This window comes from Oryzias melastigma, linkage group LG22 (genome assembly GCF_002922805.2).
Source record: "Oryzias melastigma strain HK-1 linkage group LG22, ASM292280v2, whole genome shotgun sequence".
Lineage (NCBI taxonomy): Eukaryota > Metazoa > Chordata > Actinopteri > Beloniformes > Adrianichthyidae > Oryzias > Oryzias melastigma.
The window spans coordinates 13,491,687-13,518,446 of record NC_050533.1 but is presented as its reverse complement, the minus strand read 5'-3'; the positions used below and the strand labels follow the sequence as shown (position 1 = coordinate 13,518,446).

General features: G+C 39.2%; 2 protein-coding genes across 3 annotated transcripts; one reads left to right on the top strand and one right to left on the bottom strand.

The window, feature by feature from the left end:
- The first annotated feature begins 6,640 nt into the window (after nucleotides 1–6,640).
- On the top strand, nucleotides 6,641–19,438 carry lg22h14orf180 (linkage group 22 C14orf180 homolog). 2 transcript variants are annotated; one of them, XM_024272453.2, is made up of 9 exons: nucleotides 6,641–7,160; nucleotides 7,541–7,571; nucleotides 10,967–11,053; nucleotides 12,169–12,289; nucleotides 13,331–13,361; nucleotides 13,455–13,563; nucleotides 16,621–16,790; nucleotides 16,873–17,005; nucleotides 17,657–19,438. In XM_024272453.2, the coding sequence occupies exons 1-9, from the start codon at nucleotides 7,008–7,010 to the stop codon at nucleotides 17,860–17,862; spliced, it is 1,041 nt and encodes a 346-aa protein (XP_024128221.1). In that variant the 5' UTR covers nucleotides 6,641–7,007; the 3' UTR covers nucleotides 17,863–19,438. The 2 variants fall into 2 exon arrangements, with proteins under 2 accessions (XP_024128221.1, XP_024128239.1); XM_024272471.1 differs by lacking the exons at nucleotides 6,641–7,160; nucleotides 7,541–7,571; nucleotides 10,967–11,053 and adding an exon at nucleotides 11,707–11,812.
- On the bottom strand, nucleotides 19,024–21,632 carry LOC112146581 (transmembrane protein 179). The gene is made up of 4 exons (XM_024272483.2): nucleotides 21,247–21,632; nucleotides 20,804–20,941; nucleotides 20,247–20,325; nucleotides 19,024–20,166 (listed from the first exon to the last, which is right to left on the bottom strand). Exons 1-4 carry the CDS (start codon nucleotides 21,630–21,632, stop codon nucleotides 19,993–19,995), a joined length of 777 nt encoding a protein of 258 aa, XP_024128251.2. The 3' UTR covers nucleotides 19,024–19,992.
- Between the last annotated feature and the right edge of the window lie 5,128 nt (nucleotides 21,633–26,760).

Sequence of the window (26,760 nt, the reverse complement as noted above, 5' to 3'; positions counted from 1 at the left end):
TCAACTGTACTTTATGCATAACAAAGCATTTCCTTATGTAATTATGTATGCATCAACAACTTATTAGCTAATGTGTAAAGCCTTAATAACCTCATAAGTAATCTCTTTTTTCGGTTAATAATTTTAGTCCGACCTAACCCCTTAATGCTATAAGGCTTCATAGGCATTACCTAACTCTTACGTAACCATCGTTAATTATTGAAATAAATAAAGTGGTTTAAGTAATGCATATTTAATAGCTAAATAGTGCTTAATTATGCGTCAACTAACGTTAATAAAAGGACCCTTATTATTATATAAAGTGCTACCTTGTATTATTAAGAAGAGACAATCCAAAATATAAAAAAGCGTTCCAAGATTTCCATAGAGGTTTTGAAAAAAGATATTTCTGTGAATTTATTTTGACAACAGAATCTAAGCTGACACTTACAAATGTCTTATTTTCCTTCTTTCAAGTAAGGTTTAGCTCACATTGTTAGAAAACATGCTGGTTTTCCAAACTCAATAAAACTCCACACGGTGGTTGAGCATTCGCTCAGTGCAAAGAATTTTTTTTTTTTCTTTCGCAGCTGTTTTTTTGAAGTTATTAATGTTGTTGCAGCTAGCAGGAACAGCGGAGATCAAACTGAGGTCAGGAAACCAAGAAACCTTCCCAGAGAACTGCTTATCAGGTCCCTCCACCCAATTTAAAAAGCTTGCTTGAGTGTAAAAAAAAAAAGAAAAAAAACTTTCTGGGAATTTTAACTCAGTACAGAAACAATGAGGGAGATTTATTGGCTTCGATTATGTCAATAACAGATGTAAGTCATATTTTTCTGAGGCAAAAATCTGCTTGAAAATATTTTTTTAAAAATAATATTTAAATTCCCGGTAAATTAATTTTTTGCATGTATTCCTGTCATTTATGCTATTATGAGATTGCTTTTGTACTGACTTTTTTAGTTTAGAATTTAATGTTTTATTTTACACATGAACAAAATGCTTTCCACACTACAATGTCAGACCTTTAGTCCAAAAATAATGAACATTTTCACACCACTATATCACATTCTTAAAGAGAACATGTACATTTACAAGGATATGACATTGTACTTATATGTATGACACTGTAACCCACTAATCTACTTTAGCTGTAGTAATAAAAATACATTGTTTTTTAATTTAAATGTAATTATGTCCAGAGGATGAACAAAAATAAATAAAAAAATATAAAAATCAGGGATCCCTTGAAGTGAAATCATTGATGCTGCGAATATTTTGACCCCTTCTTGAGTCCATTTTCAATTTCAAGCTGGCATTAACTGAGTCACCTGTCTAAAAGCTGGAAAAAAGTGGGGACTGATGCTGGTTGGCATGGTAACCCCATGTGTCTTGATTTTTCTCATTGTCTCCTTCCATTGAGCTGTTGAGCGCCAGCATGGCTTTGAATTGATCCAAAGGCTTAAGACATAAAGAAAGTGAATGCATGACACAGTAGGGTGTTAAGTACAAACAGTCTTAAAGAGCCAGGAATAAAAAAAAATATTTTAAAATAAGTGGAGGCTAAAATCCTATTATTCAGATAACATTCCAGTTTAAACAAGTTAGAATTCTTCCTTTTTTATGATCTGAAATTATCTTTTGAAAGCTTGTAGGAAACAAAAACGTGGAGGTTTTGACAAACTGGTCTTTGAATTTCACCAAACAGAAGCAGTCGGAGTCAGTGGAAGTCACATTTGATTCTCAGTCACATAGTTCAAATTAATGTAGTGAGAAATAAATTCTGTTTTCTGACACTGCTTTGTTTTCTTTCAATTTACCTCCGACAAGAAGGCAATAAACCCTCCTCATTTCTGCAGCAGATGGCAGTGAAGTCTCAGTTTGGAAAAGTGGGCCGATGCATGTCAACCCGCATGCATTCTAAAAATCTATCACATTATCTAAATGAGTTATTGTAATGTTGTTTGAACGAAAAATTGATTGACTTATCTTAATACAAGTATAAATCACATCCATGAATGAAAACACTGTGTTTATCTCATTTTTGATTAACTTGGAGTTGCAAGAGAAAGTGACTCCAATGTTTACATTTTAATATTATTAACAAATATTTATGTATTCATGTATTTGTGAAGTCTTTTTTTCCACAATGTTACCTTTTTTATGCAAGTCTTGCAAAAGATCTCCTGACCTATCCTCTACTTATCCACCAGGGGGTGCCAGAGTAGAAAGGAAGCTTCAGACAGTACATCAATGCTGTTGAAGTATGATGCTTTTTCTTTAATGAACGCTTGCTCATAAATAAATTTCAGCACTCTGTGACAGCAAGAAGGATTAAAAGCCAAGATGAGGGAATGCTACGACTGAAACATTTAAATGATGCACCTCAGTGTTGATTAAAGTTGATTTTACTGCGACAGACTGGCAACCTGTCCAGGCTGCACCCCACCTTCACCAAACAGAGACTGGGATAGGCCCCAGCAACCCCATGACCCTGAAAATGGATGGCATTGTGGGCACCCTCTGAGTAAAACAAACCAATAATCCAAAATGAAACTGGATTGTTGGATGAGGTGAACATGTTTCATAATCTTGGCTGGGAGCTTTGTGTTACTGTTTACCTGCTCAGTTTTTGTCCGTAAAAGTCACTGGGTCAGATAATTGAGTAAAAAGAGACAGATGGTGGCAGCATTTACTGCTGATTACACAGAAGCTATAAACTCCCTCTCAGTAGCTGAGGTGCAACACTATTAAAGTGCAGCTGCAGCAGCAGCAGGAAAGGCTACATTTGAGCCGACAACAGGCATGCAAGCACAAAATATAAAAGAGAATAAAAGCTCAAATCTCCAGGTATAGGTTTATTATGTTTAATAAGACTGCTGGTTCATGTATTTATTCAAAACTATGAGCTGGCCCAGCATTAACATCACTGTGCAAGCTTGGGCGGAGTTGCTGCATTTTCATAATCCAGGCAGTATAAATAGTATATGCTGATGTCAGGGCTGCAGAATCACTGGACACAAGAGAGGTAATTTGCTTCTCTAAATCCAAAGCATCATACAAGATATATGACTGTCAAAGGTGGTTTTATTTCTTTATTTTATCACGTGAATTTAACCCACTCCAACTGCCGGTCTTGAATATGCTTCATAACTTTCACAGGCTGTTTTCTGACATAAAAAGTAGTTTTCATTTAGCTTGGAAAAAATACACGTATTATTAAAAAACTTAAAATCAACTGAAACTTTGACAGACAACTTTGAGATTTTTTTTGTTTAATACAGAACTATGATAAATGCTAAAAAAAACGTGTGGTTTTCATGCTTTTCATTTATATTTTTTATTATTCAGTCAATAACTGCCAATAATTCAGTTAATACGGATTTTTTTATGCTTTCAGACCTAATATTGCTTTAATTTAGAGATAGTAGCAATTTATTGTTTAATGAACCTAAATTTATTTTAAAAAATAGAAAAAAAATACACAACCGAGGGTTTCAAATACTTTTTAAAATGTTGTAATCCATTAATGATCTTAAAATCTGTTTTTACACTCACAACTCTGACACGAGTTACATGAGTGGATTTTCATTTATCTGTAGAATCTGTTTTTACGTCATTTACTGGAAAAAGAAAATCCACAAAGAAAGACTAAACACTTCTGCACAGGTTTAAAAACATAGCTCTTTAATATTGTCCAAATTAGGTCAATATAACTAAAAGTTCAAACACGCTATGACCAAACTTTTCTTATAATTGACACCTCAAATCTGATGTTGTTTTCAGGCATTTTCAATTTCCTAAAGTTCTGCTTTCTGTGACCTTAAATCGTGATATGTGTTAGTTAGGATGAGGAAGTGGATTGTTTTGGCCTTGTTAGCCTTCTCCAAATGATTAGATACTGACTGTACTTCTCTAAATTACTCATTGTGTCTTTCCTGTATAGGAGAACCCAATCAGAGCTTCAAAAATGTTGTTTGCTGCTCAACAACTTGAGGAAAATAACGTATTTCTACACATTTTACACACTGGAGGTTGCTTTCCAAGGACACACATCTATGCAGCTAATGTTCCCTCTTCTACATGCTCCATTTAAAAACGCACTACAATAAAATTGTGTTTTATTGTATGTTTGAACATGTTTTCTCATGATAGAGGACAAATATAAAGAAAATAAAGCTTAAATTTGCATTTCTGAGTATTTATTTTTTCAAATTATTGGGAATCAGACAAAAGATTCTGTTAGAATAAGTCTTTAGCATTGATATAGATGCTACAATCATCTAATAAGCTCCCCTTCATTTTGATGCATCCACTTGTAGACGACTAGTTCAATGTACGATTTCCTCGTCCGAGCTGGCATCTGCCTCAAAACTGTCTGGCTGGATAGCTCCAATATATCTCACCATTTTTGTTGCACCTCTAATGTTAGCTTGGGGTTGTGAGGGGCTGTAAGCTAGTGAGAGAGAGTGAACAAAGGGATGATGGGAAATAAACTTAATACGCACCAACAGTTTTGTCCACAACTCAGATTTATAATGAACTACTAGTGCGCTGCAGAAAATGTATCTTAGTAAATAAAACTTTTTTTGATATTTTGGCTAAAATTGCATAATAATATTTAAATGATCACATGGGAACACTTTTACAATAGATCAAAAGATGATTGTAGTTAAGTTTTAAGCTAGCAGATTTGTTGTGTTTTTTCTGTTCCTAATTTAGAAGTGAGATATCCAAAATTACCAAAAATTGAGGCGAGAAAAAAATCAGTTTTTTATATAAATGAAGAGTTTTAAGCTAAAAGAAAAAAAAAATCTATTTAAAAGTTCAACAAATAACATACACGAAGGAGCAAAAATACATCATAAGCAAGCAAAGTGCACTTTTCAGTAACGTTTTGATCTTTTGAATTTAACCAAATAAAGTAAGTAAAGTTTTATTCAGCTAGGTGTACTTCAACAGTGTCAAACCTCCAAGTAGCTGTGGTGCAGTGGTAGAGTCGTCATATTGCTGCTGGTGGAACAAAATGGCCTAGCATGCCTTGAGCATGTGAATGTGTGTGAATAGGTGAATTGGACTGACTATAAAGCACTTTTGGCCTTTATCAAGGTAGAAATTCAATCCTCCTTCCTGCGTGAACATGCATTTTACTGGCCACACCCCTGTTATTCATCCTTTAATTCTGTTTTTTTCCCCCCACAGGTGAAACTGTAATATGTCAATGGGAGACCTGCCTTTTTGTCATACCTATGTTGATAAGTAATACCTTGGAATATGATATGGATGTACATCACTTAAAACGATGAAGTTTATGGTTCTGCAATCAACCACCAGTGTTGAATTTATATGTGAATGACAGTTTTAATGACACTCTGTTCTCCTCTCTGCCATTCATTTGCATTAGTCTGTTATATTGGCTTGTCCCACAGTGTTGGCTATGTTTACAGATCATACTGATGTATTTTTCTACCAACTCCTCCAGGCAGGCAGTCAATATTCCAATTACAGGTAGCTCTCCACTCTTGACCTGTGTTATGGTGAGCATCAAATCAAACATCCGGCCAGGAAATGCATGAGAATGAGTAAACACTACCGGGCTTGGAAGAATTTCCAAAATAGTATTAATTTTGGGGGGTTAAATTTACATGAGATTTTTCAGTTTTGCTTCAAATAATGTTTAAAAATTATTGGGCAGAATATCAGTTGATTTTAAAAAGCTATTTTTGCACATTTTGCTATTTTCAGATGTTTATTTACCACAAATTTCCACATGAAAACGTTTTAATACTTTGTCCATTCATTCAGTTATTTAATTGAGTGTGATAAAGAGTTTTTTTTTCAATAAGTGTTTAACACTAAAAGTTATCCTCTGAGCTTTTGGCCTCTCTTGCTTCCGTTTTGACTGGTGTATTGACAGGACAATAAAGTGCGCACAATTACCTTTTTATAGGGAATCAGTCTGCGTGCTACAGCCTAATCTATTTCCTCAGATTGATGCTATTACTGCACGATGAGGTCTGGTCACAGGTTTCCTGCGTCTGACCTGTAAGTGCGAGCGAGCATAGCGCCCTCTGAGCTCTCATCTGGCCACGTTTACAACCACCGAGCTCCCTTCCTGCTCGTCAAGGTGCATCGGTCAATGAAGATAGACTCAGCTGTTACTTTCTGTTACATCATCGGTTTCATCAGCAGCCAGACCTAAGTCCATGTGAGGTGGCGGTGGAAGAAGTGCTGCTCTGTCACCGCCAATTCAGGATCAAATTCCATGACATTATCACTTGTCGTCCTTTTTCTAGGTTCATGTTGGATTTCATTAGTGAGATAAAAGACATAAAGATAAATAATGTCTTCTTCCAAAGATGGATCATTTTCTTTTGCTTGTTTGTTTTACAGATTTTGTAAGTCTAAAACAGGATTTAAAACATGTATGTTAAAAAAGTGTGACTGCTTTGCTTCCAGAACTAAAATGAAACAGACACAGGCTGCCTTTGTTAGGGCTCATTTCAATATTTATCTGGAGCATGTGCCACTGTGCCTCTCTGCTTTTTATTATCAAAATATTTGCCTTCTGGTTTCTCTGTGCAGCGATTGGAGGAAGCTCTCCATCCTGGCGGGGCTTCTGTGCCTGATCCGAGCAGGGATTGGCCCACAGCTCTGCCACTCAGAGATAAACTACTCTCTGACTTCCTCTGTCCTCTTTTCCTGGTGCAGCCTTAGAGGGGAGGGGAATGGATCTTTCCTGTGTGAGTCGGCGGCGCCTCCTCAGCCAGCTCCTTACTACCTGTCCTTGACTGAGTATACACACAGACAGGACTGGCAGGAAGCTGTCTTAGCTCTTCCTCATCCAGAAATCCTCATGTGTTTGTGTGCACAGCTGCTGTCTTTTTAAGTATTCCACTCTGGGGATTGTATTCTTTTTTTTTCCTTCTTTTTCTTCTACCTGTGGTGCTTCTGTGGAGTGCTGAACGTTTGTCCTCGAAGAGTGGAGCTCTGATGGGAGGCATTGCTAACTCTGGCTGGGACTGGGGATGCTGAACGGAGGTAGGGAGGGCCTGTTTGAGCTGGGACAGCAGCTCCAGCAGCAGGGGGAGTACCAGGCTGCCCTCCACTGCTTCCTCAGCTGCCTGCTGGGGCTGACCCACATCCAGAGCTTCACCTCACTGCCCAACTGCTTACACCAGGTGAGCCGGAGAAGTTATTTTGTTTTCCTGCAGCACAGTTCAGGACATATTCAATCTACAGTTAGGCAGCATCACGGGGGAAAACCAGAAAAGGAAAAAAAGAAAGTAAATGTATTAAAAAGATGCTGAAACTTGTGATACATCCTGGAAAAGTAGAGCTTAACTTTAAAAGGCTCAACAGAATGTTCCTGATTGTTGCCTTAGCTCCAGAACTTCACAGGATGATGCTGACCAGGCCCGGTGACACTGTGAGGAGAGCTGTTTTGTTTATTTTTACAGCTCATCACATCATGCATGCGCACACCCAGGAAAGATGTTGGGATGAATTATTTAACACTTAACCATGTCTTGCTTGTTTAATTTTTCCTTGTGCTTCACAGATCGCTGAGCTCTTCATCACCGAAAAGAACTGTATCCTTAACCGACAAAAATCTGAAGAAGTCTCTCTACTTTTTTTTACTTTCCCTGAGCTCTCAGAAAGTGGCTGTAAAGCTGTCTCATTGGCTGTGTGAGTTCATGGTTTGATGGAGGGCAAAGGGTGGCAAATTCCAGCACAATGGAGGATGGAAAATCATTTATAGAAAGCGGCCTTAACCGATGAGAGGATGTCTTGGGAGGAATATTCATAATCCATTTTTTTTCCCAGAATCCCCCCATGTTTTGTGTGTCACTCGGCCCCCGTGTCAGTCTTTTAAGAGGATTTGTGCGCTCTTATCTCTGCACAACAGTGAGTGAGCACTAATTAACCTGTATGTGCGCTGAGGAGCCCATGCATCGCCACTTCACTGCCTCTAGAAACTACAGCAGTATAGGACACGGAGATAATAGAAAGGTGTTGTGTTTCAGGATATGTTACCTCCACAGCTCCTCTCCTTGTCACTGAGACACTCGGCACTTAACTTGCCGGCTCAGGTTATCTACCTCAGCAAGGCTTTACCTCTCACTGTCCGTTTTCCAAAATAGATGGACTTGTTGAGCCTCACTCTGTCAGCAGCACGTGTCCTACCAAGTACAAAAAGACTTGGATTGTTTTATTTGCAGAGTAGTTTTCCGTCTTGCAGAGGTTTTCTCAGGTCTTGGAGGGTTTCTGCATAAGTGCTGGCTTTGTGCTACTTCTGTAACCGCCCTCCTGGGAAAAAGGTGAAAGGTCGCTGCTCAAACTGGGGCAGAATGTGGGAACATTAGAGTTTCACACAAATGATTTACGAGCAGAAGCAACAGCATCTCCTTACACGTCTCAGCCAATTGACCGTTTTGAAATGCACAATCACTAACACAAATATATGTTCTGACTTTTTCAGTTTCACAGTGCTAAACTTTAATCCCATTATTAGTTATGTTTGTTCGTGTTTACGGCCGTTAAATAGTCAGGTAAAGGTTGATGTATTATTCTTGGAGCTTGTGGAACCGGCATTTGAAGCCAAAAGCTGGTTTGGGTTTGATAACTGATAAACTTAATATTCAGATATTAAACATCCACACTTTATTTTGAAATTCAGAAAGTTTTCCATAGGAAAAATTAAAGGGAAATACCCATGATTTCTGCAGAAATTCTTCTGGAGCTTATTTTGAGGAACTAAGCAAGAGTTTGTAATCCAATAAGAAGCACAAGAGAAGCTTTGTGGGTGTTTGTAGGAGGAGTCGAGGTTGTTCCCAGGAGAGAATTGTATGAGGTTCCTGCCGTTGCATTGTTTTGGTTCAGCTTGGGCTAAAAATAGCCAGTAGAAGTAGAGCTGTGACCTTTTCTGATAGCTGTTCCCCTTTCCTTCCATCACAGATGGTCTGTCTCGTATCCCAGCTGGCAGGTGACTCACAGGTACAGTCACGTAAAAAAAAAAAAAGAAATGTGCTCCCTCTGACAATCGCAAGGTCACTCTTGTCAGTACAAAATAACAAATGATGCTGTTCCAACAGGCTCCCAATAAATTACTATCAACTACGAGGAGAAAATGTTGGCTAGTTTGTGGAAAAATGTCCTGCTTTCTTAAGAAATAAGAAGATAAACATCAATTAGTTGTTTTAAACGCTTTCAACTAGGGGTGTACAAAAATATCAATTCAGTGAAATATCGCGATACTTTATTTGTATTGCTTTAAAATACTGCCAAAGCAATATTTAAATATTATTTGAAAGCAAACATGTAGTTCTGTCTTACTTTTGTTTTCCACTTCACTTGTTTATGAGATACAGTAGCAGTGCTTAATTTTACTTTTGTGAAAAATTTATTAATATTCAGATAATTATTGAGTCATATATACTTTTTAAGTGAAATACTGCCCGGTACTGTCTTGGGGATCACTAGTATCACCTTTCCAATACACACCCCTACTTTCCTCTAAAAAGCAGAAGTCTCCAGAGCATCAAGGTGTGCTTCAACACAAGGCCAAAAAAGGGAAAGCTGTCCCTATCAACTGTTTAGCAAACAATAGTTTCTGCTTTTTAGATTTAGGAAGTGTTACAAAGTCTTTTCCAAACAATTAGCTCTCCAGTAGTCAACACTGAGATCTATCTCAAGCTGAAAACATTCCACTGATGCTCATATTTCCAGGACAGGATGTCCCAGGTTCACTTCAGCGGCACGTTGTGTGGGAGGCTTCAAGCTTATAGGCTAGCAGATGGAAAAAGACAATAAATAACATATAAAAGAGAAATGGGGTTTTATTTAGATGCATTTCTAATTAAATGTGTTCATTTTTCAATCAGGTGGTCACTATTTTGCTAAGTTTCATCTGAAAAATGTAAATATTTAAGATGTCTATATAGTTTATGTCAGAGAAAAGCCACTAAAATGGTCATTTTTGGCCATAATCTTATAGTAAAAGTCTAGTAAATTAGACTCTAATCCAATAAGCTTTACTTGAGGGTCATTAAAACTGAAAATCTTTCATGTTTTATTAAACTGAAGCAACATTGTAGATAAAAAGTTAATGGAGAGTGAAACTACAAACATTAAACTGAAAATACTTTTTAACTTGCTGTACCAGAATGTCTTTTACCACAAACTGCATCTTCATCTCCTAAATATCACATTTAAATATGCTGACATTTTGCTAATATTATTGTATTCTCTTTTGTGGTTTCAATTATTTTTACATATAAAAACACAATTATTTTTCATCCCATGAAAAGTTAAAAAAAACAGAGAATTACAAAGCTAAAGTATAAATGATATTATTACCAGGATTAGAAGTTTTCTTTATTTCATGACATATTTTTCCATTTTAAGTGTCTGACTGAACTAATATCTATAAATAACTGAGAGTCAGTGTGTCAACAGGGATGAAAAATTCAATTTTTTTGATCAAAACTTCTGATGGGTGAGAACAGAGGTGAAGTAGGTCATTTTTAACAGGCTCTGCTGTGTTTATTTTAAGCTCTCCACGTCTTATTGGTCATTAAAATAACCCTACAAACATCACTAGTATCTTTTTACAGTTACAAGAACACAAAGTGCACAGAATGCTTTGACAAAGTGAGCTATTGTTAGCCTGCTTTAAATAGAGACCTAATGCAAACAAAGGAATTTAGACTAAAACAAACAATAAAACCTGCATTTTGACGGTGGAATTCAATGTGGCTCTCAATTAATAATCTTGCTAAAAAAAAAGTGGAAACTAAAATGAAAAAACAAAATGCAGAGATTCCGTCTGGATCATGAGCCAAAGATCAACTATGTGTTTCACACTACATTCTCCCAGGCTGTTGACAGGGCTCGGCGGTGGGGGGGAACGTGAGTGCTGTTTTTAACTTCAACAACTGACTAATCCTCTTGACAACTGAAACCGTTCCTTCACCCATAAAACCAGATGGGAAAGCTCTGCAGTTCATTCAAGCAGAGAAGATGTTCTACGAGGTGGCGCTGATCGAGCTCACTGCTCTTCAGGGAAGCACAGGCGAGTACTGTTTACTTCACGTTTGATGAGTAGTTCTTGGAAAAAAAAGGAAAGCAAACAAGGAGTTTGTCCTGCGCCGTGGCCAGTTTGGCTTTGTTTTGCTTTTCTTTTTCTAGGAATGACATTTCTGGCTAGAACGTGCTTAATTTTGCAGTGATTTTGTCCACAGTTAGTAACTAATGTAATGATTTATCTTCCTCGAGTGAACTGCGTTAGTCTAGTCTGTTAGTGATTAATCTGATGAACTCAACTTGTATTTTGAAAACCATTAATTTGGCAAAGTAACTAAATATTAGCCAAGAAACACAAGTTCTGAGAAGCTCTTTAAGGACAAATAGTACTCTCCAAAATGCAAAACTTCTATTCATAAACGGATCAAGCTGCTGACACAACATGGAGTAACGTGCCATTTCACGTGTCTCCACGTTTGCCTGCGCTATACTCGAGGAGCCGTGTGGTGCTGCTCATCCATCACCTGCTGCTGCAGCAGCTCCAGACGTCTGCCTCTTCCTCCCCGTCTGCAGCTGAGGCAGCAGTACGGCGTGGCGTGGGCTCAGTCAAGGAGATCGGGGACAGACGCAGGCGAAGACAAATGGCCTAACTTTCTCATTAGGAGCTGTGTCAGTCCCGAATACTGAAGGCCCTGAATCAGCACAGCGCCAGACTGAATGGCAGGCGTTGCCGGGGGGCGAACTGGATTTCTATCCCTCTTCTGTGAAAAGGGCATTTCGACTCTGACATCATTCTCGCGTTTCATCCGTACGTTTCCCTGTTACACACTAACTTATTTGCCTCCTCTCCTCCACTTTTGTTAAATGTTTACCATCATGCCCCTACGTATGTTTGTGTTTTGTCACATCTCAGGGCTCCGTGGGCGTGCTGTGTTGTTCAACTCGCTTATCTGCTCTCTCCTGCCCTTTATCTCTGCTCTCCTGTCTCCAGTCCTCAGTTGGCCCCTCTTTACTGTTCAGGCTTAAAGTCTACGACAGGCTGATCAGCAGATGCTCACGCTTTTGAGGATTTGCTTTCCAGACTCTAGCTAGAGAAAGAGAGGAAACAGAGGAGCTACAGAAAGCCGGCGCTCTCTGATTCCATGCCTTGTGTGTGTTTAACAGGGCCTCAGGAGGAGGCTTCACTGGGATCTGCGAGATGGACAACCCCGGAGGAACTTTCCGAGCAAGCCTCCCAGGGGCAGCACTTGGAGCGCTTGGCTCAGCTGTGCATCATGAGCAAACAGTAGGTAAAACTGTTCTGGAGCCTCAGCAGGTTTTCCAAAATAAAAAAGACAAAATTATTTGTCTCTTTTACATTTTTAAAATTGTATGCAGAACAATTGTTAGCAGTTTCCTAGTGGAAACTATTTATCTGGATAACTTCTAGGTGTTTTGGTTAGAGTTGAGTTTCGAAAAGAGACACCCTGACGCCTGACGTTACAGGAGATCTAACGGTTCCTGTTGCACGGGGATTGTGTCAGGACCGCGGCGTTCACCTATTTTCTCTGCCTGTGGGCAGCGTTGGGATCAGGCCATTTAACCTGGTTGTCATGGAGGGTGATGGAAGAGGGTCTCAGTGCCTCATTAATGCAGGGAGCGCACTGTAGCTCAACCTAACGAGATGGAACTGATTGAACATGTCTGCACCTTGAGGCTTAGGTTTCTGGCTAAATAAAGATGGAAAGGAATTTGATTCTGTGCTTTGATCTTCTCTTGGACGTTTGGGAACAAAACCTACAAACTTTGATCAAATCTCCTAAGCCTTCAGGAAGCATCGGCTTTAGATCTTACTTCCTGCTAGGACAGGAAGTTCTACCTTTTTCCTTCACGGCAGGAAAAGTCACAGACGAGCTTTTCTGCTCTTAAAGATCAGAAAAAACTAACAGCTGCATACTAATAAAAGCTGGCATTTGCCACTTCGAAGAGCTCGCTCTACTTTTCACAGGCACGTGAGAGGGCGACTCTGCCCTTGAAACATTCACAAAGCTTAGCACCGAGCTGCCCCTGACAATGCCCCGGCCTGTAAGTGGCAGCTCTTCAGTAAATCACCCTGAGGCAAACAGTGGCAGCGCTGGCAGGCGGGAAGGTTTTCCACTTCCTCCACAAGGCGCCCGAGTGCCCTCATGGAGTTTAGTCACAGCACACACGTGCTCACATTCACTGATATGCTCCTCCTAAATTTAGACATAGCTCTTGTGCAGGTGGATTTTCTTAAACAAACTTTTTCTGTGAGCAAAAGTAAAGGATGTTCTACCTGTCTAATGATGTTTTTAACTTTTCTCAGGCCTCATCTGGCTCTAGAATACAGCGGTAAGGTACGCAACATCCTAATTATTCTCTTCTCTCCCAGAAATCTTCTACTTAAAGCTTTTAGTGTCAGTGACATCAGAGTCTCTGTGTTTGTTTAGGCCACAAAGATTCACCAAAGGGCCTTTGGCAATGACCATCCAATCACTGCCAGGAGCTTGGAGCTCATGGCCACCGTCTATGCTGAAATTGGCAAGACTGAATATTCAGGTAAAGTTCTCCACTGGAATGACATAAGCAGCAAAGCAAACACCACCGTCCTCTGAGGAAATGTTCTGTTTGCAGAATGAAAGCTACAAACAGGCAAACATGAGTAAATGATTGCGAGGGATAGAAATCTCTCGTCACGGTGGTGTTTGAGCCGATCCCTTAGTGTTGTAGAAATGATTTTACGCAGAGGAAAAACAAATAGGTGAGGGCTTGTATACCGGCTATGCTTGGCTTGCACTTACAGGGAGCAAAACTCATCCGACTTCTCAACCGTGCACTTTCTGATGACTGCTGAGATGCAGAAAATAAATCAGAGCAATAGGCTGACGCTCTCCTCGCTGTCGAGTCAGCTTCCGGAGGCAGTGGTGCTGATCACGAGCAGCATACAGCTCAGCAATAAAAAAACAGCAGGGTAGGCCGCATACGGTAAAACATTTCTATAGCATCGCCTTTGCTTACGTCACAAGGTTTCACTGCGTTTGCTATAATAAATAAGTCAAGCTCTCACGAGGGGTTACATTTGTAGCTGCAGAATGCATCACTGGTAGTTCGCGTGCTCTTTTGTTTGACATTCTTTTCTGTATTGTACACAGCAGAAACCTTTTTGACCCGTAACAGAGGTCTCACTCAAGGTTTACAGCTGTTGACCCACAGATACATCCATCATAAACTCAGTACGTGCCCCTCCCTCTGCTCATAATATGTGCTTATTGCTGGCCTCAACATTGTTAAGATGTTAGAAAAGATTTAGCTGTTTTAGAAAAAAAATATAAAGCTTTTTTGATGAGCAAAAGAAGAAAAACTCCCCCAAAAAGTGTTAGGGGGGTTGCTTAACGTAAGAAAGGAGATACAAATCAAAAGGTTAACTGGGATGTAAAGAAAAACTCTGCTATTATTTTTAATTAGTTTAAATCAGGGGTCTGCAACATTCAAAACTTAAAGAGCCATTTGGGTTTATTTTTGGCTGACTTGAACCCAGCGGGAGTCACAAAGTCTTAGCTCAGCCTTTAGAGCATTAAGACACTGATTTGTACTTACGTTATTGTTCCTATTATGTACACATAAATTAACTTTTTCTAGGCATATAAAACATTTTTTTTTTCAAAATATGAAATAGTTTATAACGTTTAAAAGAGGTTCCTATGACTTCCTTTCAAAATAAAAGACTTCCTGTGTCACATAGAATCACATCAATGCAGCAAATATAGTGTAATATAAAGTCAGCAGTATTAAAAAATAGTTTATTTTTCAGTTTGTGGTGCATCTTTACCAGAAATGCATACATCTAACAAACCAAAATTAAATCAGGGCTATTTCAGTGACCTTTACCTGATTTTTTGAACCATAAGAGGGCACCTAAAATACTTCAATGTGTTTAAAAGTAGAAAATCTGGCTAAAAACCCTTGAATATAAATTTTGGTGTGCTTACTGACCTCAGATTGATTTTTTTCAAATGTCAAATACTTCTGTCAAAAATCTGTCAAAATGTTGTAGCTCAACTTTGTTAAACTACAAACTGCTTTATGGATAATTGTAACATTATGGGTTGTATCATTGTCAGTTGTTATTCTTAAACTCTTTGTGAATGGATAGAATAAAGTTTGGATTTACTTTTGTCACTTTATTAGTTGTTTAAAATGAAAAAACTTATTTTTATTTAATCAGAGAGCCACATTGGAGGGGTATGAGAGGCACATGTGGCTCCATAGCAGCGGGTTGCAGACTCTTGGTCTAAATGAAAAAGAAGCAGCACTGACAAGGCATATAAATATGTTAAAATTAAATGAAACCCAACAGAGAATCTCAATAAAGCACAGCACAAAAACACATTTGTCTAAGCATCGTTTAATCTTGGTATAAATCGGTTTTCTTTGTGCTCATTTAAAAAAACAAAAGCCTTCAAATGGATCTTGAGTTCATTAATGTCATAATGGAATTTTTTGTTCATTAATGACACAATTTTTCCCCATTTCAAATCGCAGCAAAGATCCAGCAGCACTAAACAACAGTGCATTAGGCTAGAAATGGAAGTGAGATAATGTGAAATTATGCGTTTTTGCACTTCAAATATACAAGAAACCTATCACTGCAACCATCTGCAAAAACAGTTTGAAATTATACTTTTTTGTTTGGTAATTATGAATCTGATGTTGTTTTCTTTTGTTTTCAACTTTGGTTTATACAGCAAAATGGAAAATAAAAACAAAGCAACATCCTTAAAACATCTGAACATTCCTGAAAACTTGGGAATTTCAGAACAAAAAAAATGTTTTTAAAAAAAATCAATAAATGACCATACTGGAGACTTGGCCATTGGTCCATCCATTCTTGGGACATGTGAGACTTCACAACAATTTGAATAAAGAAATACTCAAACACTTTGTCAAGATCAATTTTCTTTATATACGTACTCCATCATCAGAAAAATGCCACAAGAACACGTTAAAAACACCAAAACCTCTGTTTAGATCTGAGTGGTTCTTTAAAAGTAAGTCAGAGGCTTCATCTAAAAATACATCAAAGAGCGCTGCTTTATATTTATCTTTAGAAGGAGCTGTCATTGTAGTGACAGTCCCATAGATATTCTCAGCTCTGGGCCCAAACATCGTTTATGCTTTAAGGCATTTGTTACTTTCAGCATCACACACTTCAATAAAAAACCCTGTGGGGCAGGAGGGAGCAGGACAGCCCAACCCTGCTTTCTGCCCTACTTACTGCAGATTACATGGATCAGTGTAACAGATTCTGAAATTACCAAGTTCAGTCAGCACAGGCCGGAAAACCAGCACGACAGCTTTCAGAGGTCAATGGAATTATTTTTGTAGTATTTCAATGTTGGCACTTTTATCAAATATCATTCACCCATGAAATTAGCACAAACAGACATAAAAATGAATGACACTTAAGAGGTGGATATATCTGCTTGGATCTGTGAGAGTAAACGACAGAAGAGGCTAAAGGCTTTAAGACATTTGCATGTTTTACTTGGTGTGTTCAGTCTGCCTCCACAGTCCAACGTGAAGCAGCTCACCGGGTTGTCATGGTTCTCTCCTCAGACTCTTTGGGCCAGTGTGTGTCCGCACTGTCCAAACGCTTCACCACCACAGAGTCGCTCACGGACAACTCCAGCTGCGTTCCTCATTCGCACCGGGAAAAGCACTCAGAGGTTCGGCACAGAAAGGACACCCACCATCAACAGGAGGAGGAGGACACTCTGAAAGCCAAGGTTTCTATTTCCCTCATCTTTTTATTTCTTTATTTATTTATTTTTAATTAGTGCAAATGAAACTTATTTAATTGTAATGTAGGTGAACAGCAATAAAGTCCCCACCTCCATCCTGAAGAGGTCGAGTCCCAGCTCCGTGTCAGATGCAGAGAGCAACCACAGACGGAAAGGAGAGCGCAGAGTTCGATTCCGAGAGCCAGAAACCACAGTGCACGGTAAGAAAACTCTCTATTTTCTAAAAAAAAAATAAAAAATTTTAAACAAGAAAAAGCTAAAAAAAATGAACTTTTGCAACCTATTCCCTTTACTTATTCTCATATGTTTATAGTCAAAATGAAAAGTAGTTTCCTTTCATTTAAGCCCAAATAACACAAAAAGCATCAAAATCTGCAATGTAAATAAATCTTCAAGGATTAAGATGTTTCTTAATATTATGTAAGAGTCTGATTAAAAAAAAAGAGAAAGTGACTCAGTTGCCACAAGGAATTATGCATGCAAATGAGCTGCAGATAGACTCAGAGGTCTGGGAGGGCACGGCAGCTGGTTTGTACAGAAGCTGCTGTACGTCACTGAGGCTGACCCTCACTGACCTCCTCTCTATTGGCTTCACAGACCTCCCCTCTTGTGAATATTTAGGCGGTAAGTCCGTCTTAAAGAATCCCTATGAATGTGCATGAGGAAGCATCAACACCAATACGTTTTTGTTGGATTTCATTAAGCCACTTCCTTAATCACTCCAATAACGATTGAGACTCAGAAATAACATAGGATAACATAGAACACTCTCAAAGTATTTGCCCAATCATTTTTTACATAATTTAAATACCATTTACAATCCAAATGTGCTTTGTGTTTTCCTTCTGCAGCCTATGAGACGTCAACGTCCCGCCCCCACTTCGCCCTCTTCACCTGCCTCTTCCTGTTGATGTCATGCTTGGGCGTGGCCATGTACTGCACGGACCGCCGGCGCCCACAGCGAGCGTGCGAGGAGCTGGAAGCCGTGTTGGCTGTGTACCTGCTGCACATGAAGCAGATTCTGTGGGGGTGTTGGATATGGTTGACCATGCAGTGACGCTGAGCAGGTCGAGGCTTGGACCCTACCATACACTCTCACACTTACACCTCCTTTTTTTAAAACGCAATTTTCCTCATCTTTGAGGCCTTCAAACACCTCAGACGTCTGATCCTGGAATCCATCGTCGCTATAAAGGCACAAAGTCGTCACCCCAGAAATATGTAGCTTCCATGTTTGTGTACATATATACAGAATATACTCATTAGCCACTTTACCAGGAACATCGACTCTCACTGTTTAAACTGTCATAATTTAGAAAAAAATATGCTAATTAAGTAAAGTGTATGCTTAAATTCCTAATTTGGAATAAATTTCAATTTTTTCCCCACTTTTTTAGTTCAAAATATGACAAATCTTCTATATAAGTTTGGGGAACTACCTTAAAAGTAAAAACTAATTACTATCTGTACCTAAGGTGGCCAGTGAGGGTATGTGTATGTTTCCGATATATGTAAAACAGTGGTAAGCATGCTGCTCTGTTCGTCTGCTCACATGTAACCTACATATTTACCCAGCCATGTGGTGTTTGAGTTCCAGTCACGGTCTGTTGCCTGTGAGTGTCTGTTTCCATGGAATGCAAACATTCATTTTGTACCACGGTTTTTGTGTACATCCGATATTACTGTACACTGAATGTGGCGTACGGCCCAATATACTATAAGGTCTCTCACTATCAGTATTTAGCCTTGTAATTGCACAGAACTGAATGTATAGATGTCTGGGAAAAGGCTTTGGTTAGCCTAGTGCTGCATCGGGTGGAGTAATGTTTAACTAAGAGGCAAAAAAAGTCATGTTTTGACTGATTCTGATGATAAAAAAATGCAGCACAGTGTTAGCTATTATGAAAAAGAATATACTCACAGAATGAATGCTGCTGCTTTTCAGTTTTCCTTTTTTGTAAATGCTAGATTCACAGTTCCTTACATCCTATATATTCTTCTATACTTTATATCTGCTCAAGTCAAACTTTTTTTGTTGTTTTTACTTTTTTGTTATTTGTTAATTTTGTATTAATATAATATTCAGGTCTTAATTGTGATGTCAAATTCCCCCCTTATAAAAGTATAGGGATGATTCAAGGATTCAACAAACAGAAAAAGTATATATTCATCTTTTGATTCCGTTTTCAGAATAGAAAATAAGAAAACTGTTCTTGTATGTTGTTGCATGAGTCCCTTTATCAATGAAAGCCAATAAAATTCAACCACACAAATGCATTAAAGGAATGGAAGAGCACAGTGATGCACATCTCACATACCTCCCTCCTTAAGAGCAATAATAAAGTTTCCATCTGTTCAGGGAACTCTAAAGGAATGTTTGACATTTCATGGTTGAATATCAAAGCAATATGTGGCTGTTTCATTCAGAATATATATATAAAAAAGAAATACTTGAGGCTCCGTACTGTCAGTCAGAATCGCCATCAGCAATAATGCATCCTGTTCTGTATTTGCACACTGCTGTCCAAACGTTTCTTTAAATGATGTGCCTTGATGGAGGGCTTTCTCTGTTCCTACTCTTTCATGTTTTTCACTTGTTTTAAATAAATTACCAATAAAGCAGTTTTACTTGCCTCACAGTGATTATGCCATGTAGCAGAGAGAAGGATGCATGCACACATATGGTTTGTCACAGTAGTAGAGTACATTATCAGGTAGGAAGATCTGTTCGATATCTCACTGAAAAATACTGACAGTATTTTGTCACCTGGCTGCCAAATATTTTGAGCTTTTGTGCCAACAAAGTACATAGTTCTACTTCACTGTAACATGCAAATAATACACGCTTTATTAGATGGAAGGCGTCTCCTAAAAGTAAGGGAAAGTGTAGAAAAGAATATTTAAAATAAACTTTCCATGCATTATATTCATGCAGATGTTTGTTTAAACTATGTAGATGACTATATTAAAAATTCACACCTGTCATCAAACTGTAAAGATATAATTAGGTCACTAGCAGATAAATCTGGAGAAAATAATTTTGGATCCTCCAAATAATTCAAATCACCGTCAATTAAAGCAAAAGCCAATTGATTGTGATTGTCTGAAGAGGCAAACGTTGGTGTTTCTCATGGCAGCCAGGACGACTGTGAAAGCTTGAGGGCGATTTCATGTTCTTGAGCAGTTTCTAGATGGGGCCAGTTTTGAGGTCAGAGTCGCGGCGGGACGAGCGGCCGAGCAGCAGCTCCTTCTCATGGATCAGGGTGTCCAGCAGGTCCTCCTGCCTGTAGTTGTGGTAAACCTTGAGGAAGGCCATCACCGCAATGCCGAGCCATGTAAGCCAGGAAGCCCAAAGGCCGAACTGAATGAAACACACATGAAAAGGCATGTTTAACTTTAGGGGGTTTTGTCACTACCTTGATAAAATGATCAAAACTATACCTGGGCTATAGCAAACTGGTCATAAAAAGCAGAGTTGTCCAGACCCAGTTCTAGGTTTGTGTCCTGCAGGTTTTCACAGCTGGAGAAAAATACACATCAATTAGAGGACAGTGACATCCCAAAAGTCCAACTCCAGTCATCAAGTGATCTATTTTAAAAGCATTTCAAGTGTTCTTTAACTGATTAAGCTGTAGTTTCTGCAGAGCGACAGTAGTTCATTAGAAATTCAACTCTGTTGGCACAGAGTAAACCCACCCCAATTCCCATCATCACTTTGATGACGGTTCCATTAAAAATTGCAAGCAATGTCTAGTTTTCCAGTTACAGATCAGAAAAAGATGTACATAGATCTGTTTGTCTACAAGCAAATGCATCAGAATGTAGCAGAGCATGGAGCTTGAAGCTGTAGACAGTCTGCTCCTGATTCACAACATTTGAATAAAAAAAAAATCAGTTTTAAGCTTAATTTTCTTTATTTATGTCTGAAAAATGCCACAAGAACATGTTAAGAACACCAAAAATCATGATTTTCATCGGAGTGGGAACTGTTGTCTCACCTGCTGGGCATGGTCCCCCCTTCAGTAATGGCGTCGCACCACAGATTGAAGCCTACACTGACTATAGTGCTGGACAGGAAGACAGTGAACACCACCAGGGAGCTGATCAGCAGGTTGAGAAAGGAGTTAAAGATGGAGCTGCAGGGAAACAGACAGGAGCAAACGTGTAAAAAACAGTGTATCTTTTCTAAAATGGTCCCTGTCCCATGCGGGCCTAAAATTCTTAAACATAGCCTATGTATAATCAATTATAATGAAATGGATTGTGTAAACACTATAGAAGTGAGAAGGGTTGATGTTAGTGAATGAGCAGACATCTTTGATGGATAACAGTTGTTTTTACTGACGTCTTCCGCATATTTATTAAGACTACCGCAGAAAATGCGCACGTCAGAGGAGAAATCACGCAAAATCCTTATTTTCTTCTTTAAACATTCACTCACTCGTCGTGTCCTTTGCACAGGAAGAACAGCAGCCTCCACGCCTGCACTGCAGACAGGACGAGGGACGCAATCCCGACGAAAGTGACAAAGCTGCAGGAAGACTCGGGTCCCCACTCCTCCACGATGAAGCGCTGCTTCGACACAGTGATGTTCTCGTTTTGCCACATTCCCCGCGTGAAGAGCAGACATTTCCCTCCAAAGTCCTCCGTGTTTTCTGACAGAGGCACGACGGCGATGAAACCGAACACGAAGGCTAAGAAATAGAGGATGCACTGGCCGAAAATCAAATTATCGAGGGCCATTTTTGCCTCTCCCTGCTCGGCTTGCTGTGTCCTGGAGAATCTGCGGCTGCGCAGTAGAGGCAGGGATGAGCGGAGGCGCAGCATCCGAGGACGCGCTGTGCTGCAGCGGAGGCCTTCAGGCTCCCCGGCTCATCTGCATCCTCCTCTACTGTGCTCCCTTCAGGGACAGTTAGAGCTGTTCGACTAGTCATTGTTATCCATCCAACCTTTCTAGTTTTAAAAGTTTCAATTATTTAGAAGACATTTTAATGGGTGGATGGGTGGAGCATTGACTGCATAAGAGAACTGGACTGGCCTTCCAAACAGGAAGTTCCCACTGGCTCCAAGAAGCCAAAATCCCATAGATTTATAAACAGCTATTTCTCAGTCACTATGTTTGACAGAATAACCATTAACATGTTCTTGTTCATTCTATTTTTTAAATTATATATATTTTTATAAAGTGTAAGTTATTCAAGTTATAAACTGACCAATCAGATGCTTCAAGAAAGGTCAAAAGGTTTGATTGACAGATTTTTCTAAATCCGTTTTCAGGTGATAGGGATGTGGACTTCCAACAAGCTCACTCCTAATGGGTGAGAGTGGTTGCCATGGAAATGTTGACCCAGAGTGACTTGGACCAATCACTGCTGGCTGACGTTGTCTGGCTCCAACATGTCAGCATCCGTATTACAAAAAAAGAAGAAGAAGAAAAAGACAACTAAATTGACTTAAGTTAGTTGGAGCCAGAGGTAAGCCATTTTCTATGGGTGACGTCACACTTACTCGGTCCAGTTCTCTTTATATTGTCAGTGGGATGAATGTATGGATGGATGGATGAACCAGAATATACCGTCCTGAAGTGTCCACACTTTCCAGAAGAGGGAAATGTTATGAAACCCACACAAATAACACAACTTACACAGGTAGACAACAGTTTTTTTTGTGCGTAAACAATATTTGATGGGAGTAGTTGTATATAACATTTCTGGAAAATGATATGTCTTTTAAAAGGCCCACTCCAATCATCTTCTAGTCTATTCTAAAATCATTCCCAGCGGTCTTTTAATTATGATTACCCTTGCTAAATAAAAAAACCTGTAATTTTTTTGAACATAGTTTCTGCATTAGAAATTTGCCTCTGGGTTGTGCTGCTAAACTTCCAATCATCCCTTTATTTGTACTTGTAGCTGCCTACTAATTCTATTGATTTGTTGATTTCGCTTTTAAGTATTGAGTGATCTCCCATGGCTCACTTTTGTGTGGATCAGAATGGAGCAGAGCAGGGAGCTTGTAGCCCCTAAGGCATATTTTTATGTCATAATTATGTCCTTTTTAAAAACATTTTTTGTCTGCTCCTGATTCACAATGAATAAAGAAATACTCCGAAATTTTCATCTTATTTTTCTTAACATATGTCCTCCATCAGAAAAAATGCAATGAATCTTTAAAAGTACAAAACCTTTTATGATTTTTTTTTTTTTTTTTGCACAGACACAGTATTTACAGTTGTATACGTGCTGGTATTTCTTCAGAAAGTGCAGGTTTCTGCCTGTCTGCTATCTGATGCAGACTCTAGTGGCCCTATCTGATGAGCTGGCTAAGCTGTTCACAGCGCCCTCCAGTGGAGAGGATGCTTTACAGCAAAATGACTTTTTCCCCCTAATATTGGTCCAAGTGACAATATCTTGCAGAAGATATATAATGGGAAAAAAAATAAAAAAAATCTGGTTGCTTCAGAAATAAATTAAAATTAATAACAGTTTTTAAGCTATTTCTTCCATTTGTATAGTTTGATCTATTGTTGCTCCACAGCTTCCCCAACAGGGGGTCCCTCTCCAGTCATTATTCCTCTCCAGTCAATATTCCTGCTTAATATTCCGCAGAGATTTTCAATGTAACATAGAGACAAGTATTTATTTGAGAGGTTTCCAGACATCAGGAGGCTATTTGTATCCATCATGCTAACTGCAGTGTTTTGCATCCTCTCCCTGGCACATGATTTATGTGTCATTTTGCTGCACCACAGCACTTTGATGTTATCAGCTCTTAGATTAGATTGCGAGTGTGCGTGACTGTGTGCGTGTGTGTGGTCTCGACCTAAAAGCTGACTTTATTCTGTGAGCCTCCTAGCATCACTGTGTATTATTCTGTTGTAGGGTACTTGATTATATTCTTGTGACGGCTCTTTTTTCTGGTTTATTGTCCTGTTGTGGTTAACAGGTTCATATTTTTTCAAAAGAAAAGTTACAAAATAATTATTTTGACTGAAAACTGAGGATTTCAAAATAAATCTGAGTAAGAAAAAAAAAGAAAGAAATATTGACATGACAGCTTATGTGTCCTGCTGGACCCGAGAGAATCAAAAGTGCTACAGCTGCAAGGTCACGGACTCAATAAATTCACAAGCCTTCTCCCTCATAGAAACAGGAGATTAGAAGCACCGAACTCCAAACATTGCTTTTAAATAATAAAGCATGTGTGCGCTCATGAACTGGGCACCCAGGGGAGAGCACGGGCAGAAGTGTGTCAACCCATAATATGTGTTAAAGCGCTCCACCCTCCCAACCATCCTCTAAACAAGTCAGAAGGATGAAGAAAGAGGGAGGAGGACGCTAACCCGTATGCAATCCCCGGCTCTGGGCAAACGTGGGGAAGGATGGGCAGAAGAAAGCACTGGGAGGTCATCCATTTTTCATGAGATGGCAGCAAAGCAAACATCCCTTTTTTCATGTGGATGGAAGCCAGTGAAGAAACTAAAGTGTGTAATCATTTTCAAGGGCACTGACGGTTCATTTTAAATGTGGAACATTTGTGCTTTCAACCTGTATCCTTTAGGATTCGGACCACAGAAGAGGGTGAAGTCATCTCACAGCTTAAAGGTCTTTGATTTTGAAGAATGTTAAAAAATAAAATATTTAGTCCGCCTTTGGACAGGAAGCTCCAAAAAGATCTGTTGTCATTTACTATTATATATAATATTAAGAAAACAAACTTCTGAAGTTTTTTTCTTTTTCTGGTTTTTCTCTTTTTTGCATCTCGTATCTCCACTGTGAGGCTTCCCCAGCCTGCAGGCTCCTCTTTTTCTGACTGCAACACAAAACAACAGCTAAAATAGACACAATTACAGCTTCATATCCTGGGCAGTGATGTGAAGGGTCTGATGAAATATCCTGTACCTATTAATCTTTCCCTGGGGGGCACGCAGGACTAGAAGCAGTGGGCAAGCTGCTGATTAAATGCTCCTAATAGAGGCCATTCATCTCTTGTTGAGCCTCGTCTATTTCCACATGCAGCATCACTAAACTCTGGTTCCTGCTACCTTTGTCTCCTAAAACCCGGATAATTCAGAATTAATTTCTTCATATCTTTCTAAGTGAGTACGATCCCTTTCAGATGATCAACGCCTGTTCTTATCATAGCATCATCTTCAGCGTCGAATTTCTGATTGAATTATTTTCATCTGTGCTGACACGGAATAGATTCAAAATGAGATTATTAGGATGGGGTGATATCTCAGTGATAAATGAAAGTTTGTACGTGTGACCACCAGAAAAACAAAATTCAAACTGACATTAATAATTATGAAACACATGGTAGTAATCCCAAATACTACCATGAAATTTAATATTTAAGATTCACAATACTGTAGCAGCATCTTAAATGATCATTTACCTGTCAATGCATTTCATTATAAACAGATACTTGTATTTTGAAAATGACATAATCCCAGTTATGAGAACTGGAAACAAACAGGATGGATGAGAGTGAAGAGGACACCTGCTGAGGAGGTGATGAAATGCAAACCTCAAAATGAGATCTTCACTATCACCATGTTACCTGAGGCAACAGCGACCCCTAGTGACCAAAGTGTCTATGACCTTTTGTGAAGAACATTGTACAGGTGCACATGCACAGATTTAAACAAAATACCCACCTTTTATGGCTTCCCAATATTAAATTATAAAATTTTGTGTGACCTAAGACTTGACGAGATGTCTTAAACTGTAAATCATATTAGGAATGTGTCATTTTCTGGCTCAAACACATCCTGACAAGGCTCCTTCTCACGCTCCAGCTCTGCTCTCAATGACAAAGATGGGACACCAGTGAGGGGCAACAGCCGTGGATCCCCGAGGCCCAGAGGTGATCAGCACAACCTGGCAGATGGAGGGACATGAGGTGGAAGGTGCAGACCCTCTCCTCCTCCTCCTCCTCCTCCTCCTCCTTTGCGCTCAGGAAGGAGAGGGATGGTGTTGTTTTATGGATGACTGATCGCAGCAGCCAGGTTTAGAGAACCGCTCTCTCTCACTTAATTTCCTCAGTCGCTAAACCCCCCCTCCTTTTGTTTACAAGAACCTGTGTCCTGCACCCCACAGAGAGCAACAGCTTTTCATGTGTCTTTACAAACTGTAATGCTAAGCTGCTCCAAGATGTTCTCTCTGCTCATCACTGTACAGACAGTTTTCAGTAGATTTTGAATACATTTTGCATGTGAGGGTTTTGTTCCACACTCAACTCAGGACACAAAGAAAATAAAAGCTCAAGTTTCTGTTCAGGAATCTTATGGATGCTGCAGTTTGGACTCAATGTTTCAACTTTTGACTCAAAAGTCAGTTTTGGCAAAGTGAGGAAGATGTGCCTGGGTCTCCAGATAACAGGGGAGATGTATATAGACCTAAAAAAATGTTGTCTGTGGCGCCATCTGGTGTTGATGTGATCTGGAGTTATGTTGGCAAAAGATAAATCTCTGCCTTTTTTTTCCTAAATCTCCTTTTCAGTGAACAAAGATCATTTCTGGATGAGGGTGACACTGATGGGAATAACAGAGACAGACCCATTAGTGTTTTATAAAAGTTAATATATCAAAAATGGTTCATGATGGCTTGAATTTCAATTCTAATAAAATATATATATATATATAGTGTCTCACCATTATGAGTCCCTGCACCTCAATTACCACAATAATCATTTTACGAACATTTGAACGACTGTTCATGATCAGTGGCTCCGATGTGATTGATGAGGTATGTGTCTGCGCTGGATTTGCTGACTGGCTCCTGAGGCTGTTATAACCTTCTTTCCTTGCACAAGCTACTTTCCTTCATCTTAATCCCCTAATCTCACTTCCAGTTAGTCTGTCATTCACTGGTTTGCTGGCTGCATTCATGTTTTCATGTGTGACTGCTGTGAGCTGCTCACCTGAACTGAATTAAGAGGCTATTTATTCCAA

Bases quoted from the DNA above. Each gene is read 5' to 3' on its own strand.
- LOC112146581 (XM_024272483.2), bottom strand. From the start codon at position 21,632: ATGCTGCGCCTCCGCTCATCCCTGCCTCTACTGCGCAGCCGCAGATTC. The intron at 20,326-20,803 runs GTGAGACAACAG...ATTTTTCTCCAG, and splicing joins GGGGGGACCATGCCCAGCAG to CTGTGAAAACCTGCAGGACA. The intron at 20,167-20,246 runs GTATAGTTTTGA...TGTTTCATTCAG, and splicing joins ACCAGTTTGCTATAGCCCAG to TTCGGCCTTTGGGCTTCCTG.
- lg22h14orf180 (XM_024272453.2), top strand. From the start codon at position 7,008: ATGCTGAACGGAGGTAGGGAGGGCCTGTTTGAGCTGGGACAGCAGCTC. The intron at 7,572-10,966 runs GTATCCTTAACC...CCATAAAACCAG, and splicing joins CTTCATCACCGAAAAGAACT to ATGGGAAAGCTCTGCAGTTC. The intron at 11,054-12,168 runs GCGAGTACTGTT...TGTGTTTAACAG, and splicing joins TGCTCTTCAGGGAAGCACAG to GGCCTCAGGAGGAGGCTTCA.